At 38.3% G+C, this 14,086-nt stretch overlaps 1 protein-coding gene across 1 annotated transcript in view; it reads right to left on the reverse strand.

Annotated features, from left to right (window-relative positions):
* Positions 1-991: 991 nt before the first annotated feature.
* Positions 992-14,086, reverse strand: part of GRID2 (glutamate ionotropic receptor delta type subunit 2) — a 1,446,155-nt gene continuing 1,433,060 nt past the window's right edge. The window contains exon 16 of the mRNA XM_036026381.1: positions 992-3,899. Within this exon, the coding sequence (XP_035882274.1) occupies positions 3,741-3,899 (159 nt within the window). The 3' untranslated portion in view covers positions 992-3,740. The remainder of the gene's footprint in view (positions 3,900-14,086) is intronic.

The following is a 14,086-nucleotide window of genomic DNA, read 5'->3' on the forward strand; positions in this document are numbered from 1 at the left end:
TTGCAGATTGAGGTTAAACTGGAAAGCTCACTGTGTGTCACTATCAAACATCTCCTTGGCTACCCTTGCCTGGCATTTGAATATAGTAACTGTTTCCAGTGTAATCAATGGTAATCTATGTGAAGAAATATCTTTTCCCTGTCATATAGCCCTGGGCATCCAAGGGCAGGCAAACTATTAATTAAAGTAATTCATTTTTATTACCAATTTATACTCACCTAAAAAGAAATTAGAATTTAACTAGGGAAATGATTTATTGACAAATTTTTATTGATAAAATAATTTACCAAAAAAGTATGAAAAAATCTCTAAAAAAGAAAATTATATCAACCAATATAGTAAAAAGGTATGTCTGTGGGTAAGGAAGGGTTTTCTATTTTTGGCTGGCTAGACAAGTGACATCAGCGATACTGAGAGTTTTACTTTAGGGAAGGAAACTAGGATGTCATATCGCAGCTCACAAGAAAAGCCACTGTAAGACAAATACTGTGTGCTCATAGGTGACTCCGTTTCCTGCTAGCTGTGTTCAGTCTGATACCTACTCCAACATCTTAATCTGTTTCCCAACTTGGATAAGTCTATTATTCTTTTTCAGCTACCATGACCTGAAGATCATCTTATTTCATATGCTTGGCCTGTCATTTCAGCAACAGCTTTTCTTCCTGGCGTGGGCCTGCTCTTTGCTGGGTCTTTGGCTCAGTGCCTCTGACCTTGGGTGGCTGGTACTCTGAGTCTCTCTGGCTCCCTTCCCACAGCAAGTGGTGACTGTAAACTATAGACACTGTTTTGATTTTTTATATTTAAAGACTATTAAAATGAACTGTTAATATCATAGCCTTAAGGAAAGATTTGGGAATTTCTCAGTTCATTGAGTTCATATATTAGATTCAACAATTCTGACATATAGCAAGAAGGAAATTGTGAATTATTTTCCATTTCATTTAAAAAAATCTTAGAAGCCTATAAAAATTGAGTCAATATTTTTCCTATAAACTTCTTTCCTTTCTTTAGGAATCTAAGGAATGGATTAAGGTTGAAATTTTTCACTTAGGCTTAAGATCTTACTCCAGAGCTCCTGAGATGCCAATTATATCTGATCTCTTAGTACATAAACATCATTCTCTTCACTCAGGACATCTTCTATAGAAAGTTTATGCTATTCCTGAAGTTCCATGATAATATGCTCTTATTTTGGGAAAGCTGGTGTATTCTAAGTAGAAAGACAAAAAAATTTTTAAAGGATTGCTGGGTGCCAGTGGCTCAATAGATACTCTCTGCAAACTCCTACCCTGGACCGAGGGTCAGCATTCCAACCCAGGACGAGTGCTCCAGTGAGACTGAACTCAAATTAGATTGGCCAGTCCAGAATTCATTTTGAAATATCAGAAATGGAAGCCCCGGCTAAGAGTTTGCCATGTGAGATTCCTCAGTGGGGTGTGTATGTTTGTGTAAGAGAAATATATGAGACTTGTATGACAGGCACACATCTTATCACAGGTCTTAGGACAGACAGGGAACAGACATGTCAAAATTAGAGAGGCAAGAGCCAGGTAGGCTTGAGCATCACCAAATGTGCTTAAAGAAGGAATGTGTCACCAAATCTTTGCTTTAAATGAAAAGTCTAGGAGTTTCCCTTGCCAGCTCAGCTATAATTGGTCAGGCAGGTAGGGATGGCTTGTGTGTGCATGTGTGTATGTGTGTTTTAATTGGGCCAGTGTGTCCTTTAAACAAGTCCTCTTGCTCTATCTTAGGAGGCATGCTCTCCCCTGGAGTGGCTGGTGATTCCTTCATAGTCACAGCCCATGTGACTCCCCAAATTATTACTGTCTGGTTAGTGTTCTGGAACCAAGAATGGGTTCTTTACAATGGGCCCTAGGGAAAGCTTTCCATCAAGAGGGCTGACTGGTGTTCGGCTGTAATGGTGTGTTAGGGTGGAATGTGTATATGGCAACAAGGCCGTCTGGATTATATCCTTGTCATCTTTCAGGCATCATAATTCCCATTACAACACCAGGTATCTAGGAAGGCATGAACTTCATTCTCTCTGTACCATTCAGGAAGAAGAGCGCACCCTTCTGCTGAATTACAGCACTGTATTCCGTAAGGAGAAGGAAAAACTCATTGAAAATGGGGGGATTAAAAAATAACAAAGTTACAAAGCGCTTTCACGTACATTTTCACTTGATTCTCACAACAACCCTGTGAGGTAGGTATAGTATATAAGGTTTTTATTTTTATTTTGCAAAGAAAGACACCAAAGACTAAAGATCTTAAGTGATGTGCCCGCAGTCATGGTAAGTGCCAAGACCCAAACTTGAAGCCATGTCTTTCAACTTCACAGCTTGATTCCACCTGTCAGCAACTATAACTGGAGGACTACCAGTTTCATCCCATAGCAAGGAAGGCGCTTAGTAAGTGAGCATCTAGCCTGTTTCAAAGTCAGGTGGTTTAGAAATAATGCCTTAGTAACCAGAATCCATAGGATCACCACTTGCAGTGGTTCCCCCAGGCCTGTAGCATGCTGGCTTGAATCTTGCGGATTGCTTTGGCATGTTAGAAGATTCTCTGTGAGTCAGCCTGGGCACTAGGAGCTCCCTGGGTGGTCAAGGAACAGAGGTGAGGGATTCCCGTGGCCATCATTACAATGCCCATTACAAGTGCTGGGTAGCACTTATCATGCTGTTTAATTGTCTGACTTCCCCATTAGAATGTAATCTTCTTAGGGGCAAGCACTGTGACTCATTCATCATTGTATTCTCAGAATTTTATACAGTGCTGGGCACATAATAGGTCCTCAATAAAAAATGGTTGAGTTCTTAAGAGATTGGGTTGTTTCATCATGGAATGCTACCATATCTTACTTGTAACAAATTGATTTGCATGGAGGAGGTATTATAGATGAATGTGGAACTGAATATAGGGAAAACTCAGTTATTTTGGAGGGTGGTAGTATACACAGGTGCTGCTATTCCAGGGTATAATCTCAGGATTCAAGTAACCTTTGTCTACAATGACAAATTTACCCAATGTGGATTCAAATGGGTGGCTCACCTTAGTTGGGGATCTGTGCAGAATGTAGATATTTGATGATTACTAATGGTAAAGGGAATGTCCCTTGATATGGAGAAAGCAGATCATTTTGGTAAATATGAAGACAATGTTGTTTTAGTAATATGGAGAGGGCTCAGTGATAAAATTCTCCAAAGATGATTAATCACAATCACCAGTGGTTCAATAAGGGTTCAAAGAGGCCTATGTCTTTTTTTAGTTCATTTCTGCCAAGGCACATTCTCCTTGGTCTTCCACATGTTCCTGGACACTTAGCCATCAGAAGTTCCAAGACCAACAGTTGAGACTATGGCAAATCTTGAACAGGTAGCAGCTGGAGGACAAAGCTGTTGTGGTACAGGCTTGGACCTCAGCATGGATGCTCCTAACCAGGACACACAGGCAAGACATCCACTGCATAGACACGTCCCTCTGAGGCTAAGAGGCTGGCTCCAGTGACACCCAGGACTGGTAGCTGAAAATAGCAGTCCTGATGTTGCTCACCTATGGGTGGATTATAGCCAAGATTCTGGGTATCACAATCTGGTGAGTTCTACTTCTTTGAACTGAGTAAGAATTTAAAACTAGATTATAGTACATCAGCTCACCAGTTTTGGGTGCTCAAGATCTAGTTAGTGGGTCCTGAAATCAATAGGCAGGAAAGAGACCAGCAGCTTTGGTGCTGGTTGAGGTTACGGGTCATCCAGAGGTCCTCCTAGTTGTGATGACTGGTGCAGGCCATGACTGGAGGCCTGGCTTTTCCAGGTATTGGTGCCAAGTTTCAAACGTGGCCTTAATGACCATGCATTCCTTCTTTCAGATGTTGCAGTTTCATTCTGCAGGGATGAAGCCTGTAGGAAAATAAAGTATAAGGTCACATCAAGGTTGATTTCAGACAATGTTTGGCTTTCCCATAGTCCTACCATTATTTATATGGCATTGACTCCACTTTAAAGGTCCTTTGTAAAAAAAGTGAAACATGATGACAGCTGTTGGAAACCTACCGTGTAGGGCTTCATAGGATTTCTAGGCCCCAGGCAGCTGTGAGAAAGCAGAGCACACTGGCTGCTGGTTCACTAGAACCTGTTTCAGGGAGGCCCTTGGAGTTCAGCCAGGTCTACATTAGGATACACTGGTAGTTTACACTAGATGAGGTCTTGAATATCTTCACCAGAAAATAAAGTCAGCATCACTCTCAAACGGAGAGTTAGTGGAGCATTCTATCAAAGGTGGTCTTGCCATCAGTCACATAAAATAGGAGCTTGTTTCCTAGATCTTAAATCTCAGATCTTGACTTTTAGTTATTAGTTTTAGGCCATGCATGAGCTTTAAAGCATTAATAGTTAATGAGAAATATATAAATCCTACCAGAGTTATAATCGTTAATCAAATTTGATACTACTGATGCATTTTAACTTATTTAAATAGGTGCTCTTAACTAAGAAACTTCTCTCTCTTGAAACCTAAGGGGCAGTCCTCACCATTCAGCCATATATAACAGAATCATAAAAATTTAGGTCAATAAGAGGAGCTTTGAACCCAGACACAAATCATGAAGCTTAACTTTGTTCAGCTTCTGAAGGAATCACACACAGTGTGATTCCTGCCTCTGTGCCCTTTTGGGGAGAATTTGTGCTCTGGTTTTATGGTTATCAAAATCTTTGCTAGTGTCGCAGAATTAGAGAGAACTAAAGGTTTTTAATAGTATTAGCAGATCAGTAGCACTTACCAGTTAACTGAATGGAAATGGTTTGAGCTAAAAACAGAAATCATCTCCAAAGATTTTACCAGACATCAGCGTTTCCCAAAGTGAGCTCTACGAACACTAATTCCAAGAAATGGTTTAACATTAAGCAGATTTGGGAAACACTGCATAATATCTACCTCTCTTGATGACTTAAGTTATATCAGTTTTAAAGGCTCTTGGAAGTCTTGAAGTAAATAATCTTGTTTATCTACGTTTAACTCAGCATGTCCCCAACATTTCAACATGGAGTTAGGTTTCTGAGTAATATTCATTAGCATCTTGTAGAATTGGTGCTACATAGAAAAAATTTTAGGGAGTTCTGACTATCAAGTAAGATGAAAAATACTTGTTTTATTTTATTCTTTTAATTTTAATTTAATTTATTTATTTTTAGAGAGAGAGGAAGGGAGAGAGAAAGAGAGGGAGAGAAACCTCAGTGTGTGGTGACCTCTCATGGGGCCCCCACTGGGGACCTGGCCCACAACCCAGGCATGTGCCCTCAGTGGGAATCGAACCAGCAACCATTGATTCATAGCCCACACTCAATCCACTGAGCTATACCAGCCAGGGCAAAAAAAAAATAGTCATTTTAAAAATATGCATTTTCTTATAAAATAAATAAGTTATCCAATTACTAATGATTTATTACTACAGTTATCTTAAAATTAAAGTAGGTTCTTTGGAAAATAGGAAATGCACTTGTATAAGATATGAATTCTGCTCTTAACAGGCTCATAATCTGCTTAGGCAGGTGAGCCTATCACATGCATACACACCTGAAGATTCCATTGAACCTAGTATTGAGTTAAATAATGCAGACTAATAGATTTGGTAATTCTAGAGATGAAAGTCAAGTATTGGAATAATGAAGAAGGAAATCATGGAGGAGGGGGAACTGGTTTTGTGAGGAGAGCTAGGAGTTTGACAGTTTGTGGGCAGTTTTAACTGAGGACAAGAAAACACAAACTTTTAGGGCCCTATGGCTCCTAGAAGCAGGAAGTAATGTGACAAAGAACACCTTGTTACATTGTAATCATTTACTTCTAATACTATACCTTGAGGCCTTCCTACCCAGGGACAGAATATTCTGGCAATATAGTTTTCATTTATTTGTTCTATACTTCTTTAGAGTTCTTAACTGGTATATTACCATGAGTTGATTGTCTATTGTCTGTGATAGCCTCAATGATGGCAGAGAGAATAATATTTTTATATCCTTGGAAACTAATGTATTTGTATCTAACTGGTCCATGGTAGAGCCTTAATACATTTTTGTTGGCTATATGAGGGAATCAGTGAAAAAGTTATATGGCAGAAAATTGTCTACAACAAATTGAATTTTGTATTGGGGAATAATGAGTAGAATTAGGAGGTGTAGGCCCTTGAAAATCAGACAGAGGGTTAGGAAAGAGGAAGTCAGTAAAGATTTCTATAACAGAAATGTACAGAAAACATTATTTATGAAAAATCAAATGGACGGTGATGTACAGGTTGGGTTGAAGAAAAAAATTGACCAGGTGATCAATTGAAATAATAGTTAAAGCTATCTAGTCACAAAGAGGTAAGGTCTAGAACCCAGTTATCAATAATATCAGGGAAAAGGGAGCAAATGCCAAGCTGATGGGTCTCTGAAGCTGGCTGATAGGAAGGATCCAGGAGCATGAGTGAAAGATAATTTTTTTAAAGTTTAATAATAGTGAAAATTTTTTCTTCTCTTTTCCTTTCTCTTTTTGTTCTCACCAGAGGACATACTTATTGACTTTACAGAGAAGGGGAGAGGGGGAGAGAAACATCGATGTGAGAGAGAAACATTAATTAGTTGCCCCTGGAGCACACCCCTAGTGGGATGAACCCGTGACCTAGGCATGTGCCCTGACTGGGAATCAAACCTGCGACCTTTTGGTTTAGCGGATGATGTTCCAACCAACTCAGCTACACTGGACAGTGCAATAATGGTGAAAATTTATTAAATGATTGCTATAGGTTGTAACAGGCACTTGGGTTTAGTTTCTAAACCAATCTCATGTATTCCCCACAGTAATTCTGAGGTGGGAACTATTATCATTTGTATTTTGCTGGTAAGGAAAGAGGTTACAACAGCAGAGGTTTAGAAATTTGTTCAAGGTCATGCTGTTGGTTAGTAATTAGCAGAGCCAGGATTGGAACCAGCCCATTCCATGGCACAGCCCATCACTCTTAGCCCCAGTCATCTCTGGAGATGGGGTGGATATTTGTTCTTTTCATAAATAGAAACAGTAGATGAAAAGAGATGTGTTTTGTGAGACAAACACCATATGATCTCACTTATAAGTGGAACCTGATCAACAAAATAAATAAGCAAAATATAAACAGAAACATTGGAATAAAGAACAAGCTGATGGCAACTAGAGGGGTGGGATAATGGGGAAAAGAAGGGGAAGGGTCTTCAAGGAACATGTATAAGGACCCATGGGCAAAGCCAAAGGGGTAGAATCAATTGAGGGTAGGGGTGTGGGATGGGGGAGGGGATGGGGAAAATGGAGACAATTGTGCTTGAAAAACAATAAAAAATAAATTTAAAAAAAGAGGAAAAAATGATGTTTTGGGTATTAGAATTTTGAGATGATCATAAAATGTATCATTGGAGAAGACTAGCATTATATCTGCAAATAGTTTAGAGCTTGATTTAATAAGTGATCAGCTTTTCAAGTGATCTATGAATTAATATATTGTTTCAACTATAGCTCCATCAGTCTTGTGGAGGAGGACTTCCCCGTGAGGACAAGACACCTTAGGAAGCCTGGAAAGGCTTAATGAGGGCACACCCAAAAGTTGTCACCCAAAGGCAAGCTGCTGCCTCCTAAGCACACCATGACATCCAAGGGTATTTAGGTAGGCTGAGACTGACCTTTGGGCTTTTTTTTTTTTTAAGATTTTATTTAAAGAGAGGGAGAGATACTTTGATGTGTGAGAGATACATCGATTGGTTGCCTCTCACACCCTCAACTGGGGACCTAGCCTGCAACCCAGGCATGTGCCTTGACTGGGAATCAAACTGGTGATGCTTTGGTTTGCAGGCAGGCACTCAGCTCACTGAGCCATACCAGCCAGGGTCACAAGTGCTTCTGACTGACCTTTGGGCTTTTAAAGCCTGCAGTTAGAGGGAGTTGTTTGAGCTGCAGGATTCTGAGGGTCACACGAAAGCTACGGTATGTTTTCTTCATTCTCTCCTTGACAACCTCATTGAGGCTCTAGGGGCTGTTCATCCTGGACACATCACACTCTACTTCTGGGGGCCAGATGTGATGTGATGGGTGCAATGTTTTACATTAATTTTAATCTCTGGGAAAGTTTTCTGTCTGCTTTTTCCATTGTTGCATTTACACTTTGCAGCAGTTTAAATGTTAATCACAAAGTATGCAAAAGAAATATGCAACCCCATAAAAGCAAACAGTGACTTAGCATGGTATATTTGACAAGCGGCTGATTTTGAAGAAAGAAAAAAACTTGTACCAGGACTATCAATATTAAGAACTGTAACTCGTGTTCGGATTTTTCTTTATCACTTCTATTTCTCTTTCTCTTGCTGGCACTGTCTCTCAAGACAGGCTTTGTGGATATCACTATAGAAATTTGAATGAAATCATATGATTTTATTTTGATATTACTTATATACCTGAGTAGCATATGACTGCCTCGAACTCCGAGTTGTTTGAGATTTTTAATTCTTCTATTTGCTTAAGAAAATGGGAGAAAACTGAAACAGAAGAAGTCTGTACATGAGTTTAAAAGATGGCTGTGGTAGTGGCTGCCTGTTCTGCTGGATGGAAACAGGACGAGGAGACTCTACCTTTCCTCCCAGACTGCAGGCTGACTGGAACCCTTTGTTCAGCAAAGGCTGTCAGAGCCATGCTTGGCACAGCCGACTAAGAAAATGTGACACACTCACCTAAATGTGCTTCTGACCTTTTGCAAAACCTTTAAAAAAAGTTTCGTTTTTATATTGAATACCAATTAACAAAAGCCACATATGATAATTATTATATTATAATGAATGGTGTGCCCAGTAGAGAGACATAAAAGTGATGCAAACAGAGTAGAGCAGAAATAAGGAAGCCTCAGGTATGTACAAAAGAAAATATATATTATAATCCTGTTAGATACACACTACTGTTTAATTATTCTGTTAGGATGTCAATATCTTATTAGATTATAGCTTCCTATGCTTTGGAAATGATCTTGTGCCTACTATTTGTAATAGTTATTTTTGATAACAAAAACTTGTACTGAAGTTCTAAATGTGTCCCTTATGTAGTATTTCTAAGTCTTGCAAATAAGAAAAGTCTTTTGATAGTGCGTTCTCTCTCTCTCTAACCCCTCTCCCTCTCTCTCTCTCCTTCTCCCTCTTTCCCTCACCCCTCTCCTCTTTCTCTGCAAGTTCACCTCTTACCATCCATTCACTGTTATTTTACTTACCTCAAACCACCAAAATTGTACTACAGGACTACAATGAAGTCAGACCTGATGTTACACTTTCTATCACTAGAAAATTCGTGCAGACATTCAAGACCCAAAGGCATGGTAAATTTGTTAGAAGGGATGCATCAATTGGAAATACTTTCAAGGAACACAGAAATTCAGAATTGGTGGGCATTGTTATCAAAGATGGAATTAGCATACACCAGAAAATATTTCCCTTATTTCTTCAGTATTTTGGACTATTTACATTTATAATGGTTTTTTATTTATTGCATAGCTTCTATCTTGTTGCAGAGATTTTGACCATGGGTTTTGTCCCTGAAAAACAAAATATGTACAAAATGTTGCAAGTAGAAGCAGAAAATCTCACATGCTTTATGAGAGCAAGTTCAGGAGATTCAATATAAATACTGCTGCAAAGAGGTTAAACCAATTCACAATTAGCAGATTTCAATATAAACACTATAGATTAGTTAAATGAAAACCATGCTGAATTTATTTGCTTGGCACTTTGGTAATTGTGTTTTTGAATGTTTTCTTTTCAATTCTTGTGAGGTAACAGTGTTACCTTGTGAAATCTGTTCCTTTTTGTGTACAATACACATCACACACACACAGAGTCAAAGTCAAAGGCAGTGGGTGGTTTATGTCAGGGCTGGTTTTGACGCTCCTCTCCCAGAGTAAGATAAATGTAAGTGATGAAGAGCCCCTGGGGTTGGTTGAACTCATTTAGTATTCAGCACTCTGCCTGGCCCCTTTCTCATCTCTTTCTCCCTCTTTGTGTGTTCAAGCCTACTTGAGTTTCTTTTTTCTTTTGTAGAACTTGGTTCTTTTGATGTGTTTCAGGGCACGCCCTGTGGCAAAGAGAACTTCCCAGGAATCGGAAACATAAGCACACGGGTCTGAAGCAGCTACTGTGCAGGAGCCAGAGAGGTTCGGGGCCAGAGGCAGGCTTTTCTTTCTTTAAAAAAGCATCAGAACACATAACAGGGGGACATACATGCAACACATTCTAAACATATGACTTTAAAGAAAGTGTACTACAAAAGTTAATGGCAAAATAGGCATTTGATGAGATCTTTAACCTGAATTGAGCCCATGAGAGTAATTTAACCTGAGATATGTCTACATACATTTATGTATGTTAGTTTAACCAGATTTCCCTTCTAATTGTAAATTAATTTGCTTCTGTTTAACTGCAGTTATGGCATCTACATATGTGAGATCGTCACGGCACATGGTTCTTAGCTATCTATTAAAAATGATGAGAGACAGTGTGGTGCTTTAACTGTTTACTTGTTTATAAAGTTGAAAGAAATGCTTCTGTAAGTATTAAAAAACTACTGTTAGAAATCACTACCTATAATATTAATAGAAAGTCTACATAGAAGGAGTTAATTATTTTATACCTCATATCAGTAGTTCTATTTTCATAAATTAGAAATGTTTAATAAAATAGTGTTATGTTTTATTTAAAATATCTCTGTTTACTCACATATTGTACTTTATGTGGAAAATCTTTCAGGACTATGTCACTGAATTAGAACTTGGAACTGAAAATAAAAAACAGAGAATAAGGAAAAAGTGCGATTTAAGTTTACACATACACAAATTTATCACCTTAATATATTCAAATAATAGTTACATTCAATTTATCCATTCTCACAACAGTTGGAAAAGCAAAAACCAAAACAGTTGGAAAAGCAAACAACTAGAAATTTGATATTTATCTGGTTTGATTGATTTAGAAAACCAACCTATATTAATTAGGTGTATTGTTTACTGTTAAATAAATAAGTGAGTTCACTTTCATGCTTGCATATTGCTAGGCCTACTGTGTTATTCGCTGAATAATAGATCTAGAAAAAAAAAGAATTTTCACCAGCAAACAGTTGAGTTTTTTCAATAAAATTAGATTCAGTTTAGTAGAGTGCTATTTATGTGTGTGCTAATGACTTTATCTGTTAACTCCTAGGAGAATAATTAGTGGTATCACTGAATTCATTCAGCATTTTCCAAGGAATTTTATGCTTAAATAACCAATCAACTAGCTAATCACCACAATTCATTTTAACTTTGGTCTTTATAACCACAGCTTAGAAGAAAGAGAAAATGATTTCTGAAATGATTGAATTATTCAAATATTTATCAAACATTTATTTTACACAATATTTTGGTAGGATTATTTTAACAAATTAGGAATAACTATAAAATGACTTTTATAATGACAATGTCTCTCCAGTTCCTTCCGCATGTATCTGTGCCACTGTTCATGAAAATTTGCATAAATACCTATACATAACAAAAGTTTATTTGATAATAGGAAAGGCTGGGGATCCATAGTACTCATTTATACGCTACCTGGAAAGTTTAACAGGACCGTTTTACTTAAACAAAACTCAAATTTTAAATACAGTACAAATACACATAGAACAGTGCAAAAGAAGTAATTTTTATCTCTCTGATGCAAAATAAACCAATCCTGTTTCTTTCCTTAATGTTGCATAGTATTTCTAGAAACTGGATGCTTCCAAATGATTTGACCCTAAATTGAGTGAGATGTGCAGGAGCATGTCAAGCACTGCTACACTTTGCAGTGCATGGCAGTGGCTGCGCGCACATGGTCATTTCATGTTCTCATCCTGTGTGTACATGTCTGTGAAAGGCACAGGTTTGGAAAGAGCACTGCACAGGGCCTCCCAGTTCACACAGGATCACTGCTGTCACACTGCCTCACAGCAACCTTCATGTCCTATGCTGTCCTGGTGCTGTAGTGACTGTTGCTTTCTACCCCTCCCTGCCTTCTCTTCTGCACAGGCACTATCTTTGGCCTATAAAATGGCATTGGAATTTGGTGTGCCTGGCATCAGACTAACACTCTTCACTCACCACAGTGATTTTATGTTTAGAAATGTATGAAATTTACAAGAAACTTAGCTTTTGAAAGGATTGATGAATTCTATACCTAGCAATGTTTCCCTTTATTTGATTGATGGCTGAAATATGATTTCTTTAGTATCTCACTGAAAATTATGACAGCCATATTTATAGAAACCACTTGGAAAAATAGACACCTATGAGTTTTTCAAATATTTTTCTTTTTAAACAAAAGAAGACATAGCAATTGGATTAGAAATTAGTTGACTGAATTCAACTGGATTTTACATTTAATTTGTAATTACATAAAGAGTAAAAGGGTATGCTTGAGATTCCACATCTACCCAAATAATTCTGACTGGTACTTTAATTGACTACATTTTCCAGATAACCACATAATTTCTATTTCACTCCTGGAATTGTGAAATAATTCAATTATTCAAAATTATAGTATAAACCAGTATAGTATATAGTAAAATTATAGTATAAACTTTATTTATTTAAAAAATAAGCAGCTGCTTGGCTCAATTTATACTTTCTGTTCTTTTATATCTACCTCCCTTCCTCCAATAGCTCTATGTGGATGTAGCCAAAACCTTTCCCAGAAGACCACTGGGCTTGTGTTTTGTACAGTCCCCTTCGAGCTCACAGTCAATTCTTAGGGACTTTAAGGATCATCTATCCCAAACCTCTCATTTTATAAAGGAGGCAGGCTTGGAGACTTTACATGATTTTTATCCCTCAGATTTAGTAACGTAGTGGGTCCTCAAAAAAGACGTGTTGACTGAAGGAATCGATGTAGCACCACATAAATATAATACCATAGGATTTAAGACATTGCATTGCAAAGACTTATTTACAATAAAAAGATTTCATAAACACTGTCTTTGAGCTGCAACACCACGAGGTAGGCACATTAATAGATTCTACAATTGTGGAGACTATTTAATGAATGAGCTGAGTTCAGGGTCACCAAATGGTTTGCCCACGATCGAAGAGCTAAGCAGTGGGAGAACTGAGATTTTAACTCCTGCCTTCTGGTTTCTGAACCTAGGTGAGTAACCACTATACGTGCTGCCTTAAAACCTGCTTTTCTCTGTCTTTCTCCTTCTGCACTCTGGGGTAAAAGGCAAGAAGTGGTATAATTTGTCTTTGTAAGCCTAACATGCCTAAATAATAAACAGAACTTTATAAATGATTGCCATATGAATAAACCCAAGACTCAGGCTTGTGGTTCCAGCTCTCTTTTTTCTACATCTCCATTCGGAAGGTGGGAGGTGTCATCTGAGATGGCAGAGGAAGACAAATCTCAGAAATCCAGACATGATTCAAATCATTTAAACTAGCAAAACTTATAGTATGTTGTGAGTAACTTAAGCAAGAGAAATTCTGCTTCCTGAAAGTGGCTTCATGAGGACAGAATTTGTTAGTTTCCTGATGTGCCTGGTACATAAGGACTCAGCATTATGTGCACAGTGCATGGTCTACAGACTCAATGTGTGATTTAAATTTGCCTCTCTGAATTCAATCTTGAATTCAATCACAGTCGTGAGGGAGGTCCTCTAACTCCCTAGCATGTGCCCTCCAGTGGAGTCTATGCTGAGGTCCTGGGTCCTTAAATGCAGCCATCGTATCCAGGAGGTTCCTGGGGTTGTGGGTCCACACTGGTTTTCTAATGAGACACTCATGTCCCAGGCTGAGGGGAAGGTCTTGTCAAGTCCAAAAACTTTGCTGCTTCTGTTCATGTTTTGCAATTAGGATTATTTGGAGAAGCTACAGTCCTGTACTATGGAGATTCTCCTCAGGGTCCTCTTTCACCAACAGTTTCTTCTCTCCAATCCATTGACCTCTTCCCTCCTTTCTTTATTTTGGAGACATTTTTATCCTTTTTCCTTCCCAATGCTCTCAGAGTAACTCTCTGGCATCTTTGCTTCTCCAGGTTCCCCAACAGTACCT

The sequence above is a fragment of the Phyllostomus discolor genome, chromosome 1, assembly GCF_004126475.2.
Source record: "Phyllostomus discolor isolate MPI-MPIP mPhyDis1 chromosome 1, mPhyDis1.pri.v3, whole genome shotgun sequence".
NCBI classification, from domain to species: Eukaryota; Metazoa; Chordata; class Mammalia; order Chiroptera; family Phyllostomidae; genus Phyllostomus; species Phyllostomus discolor.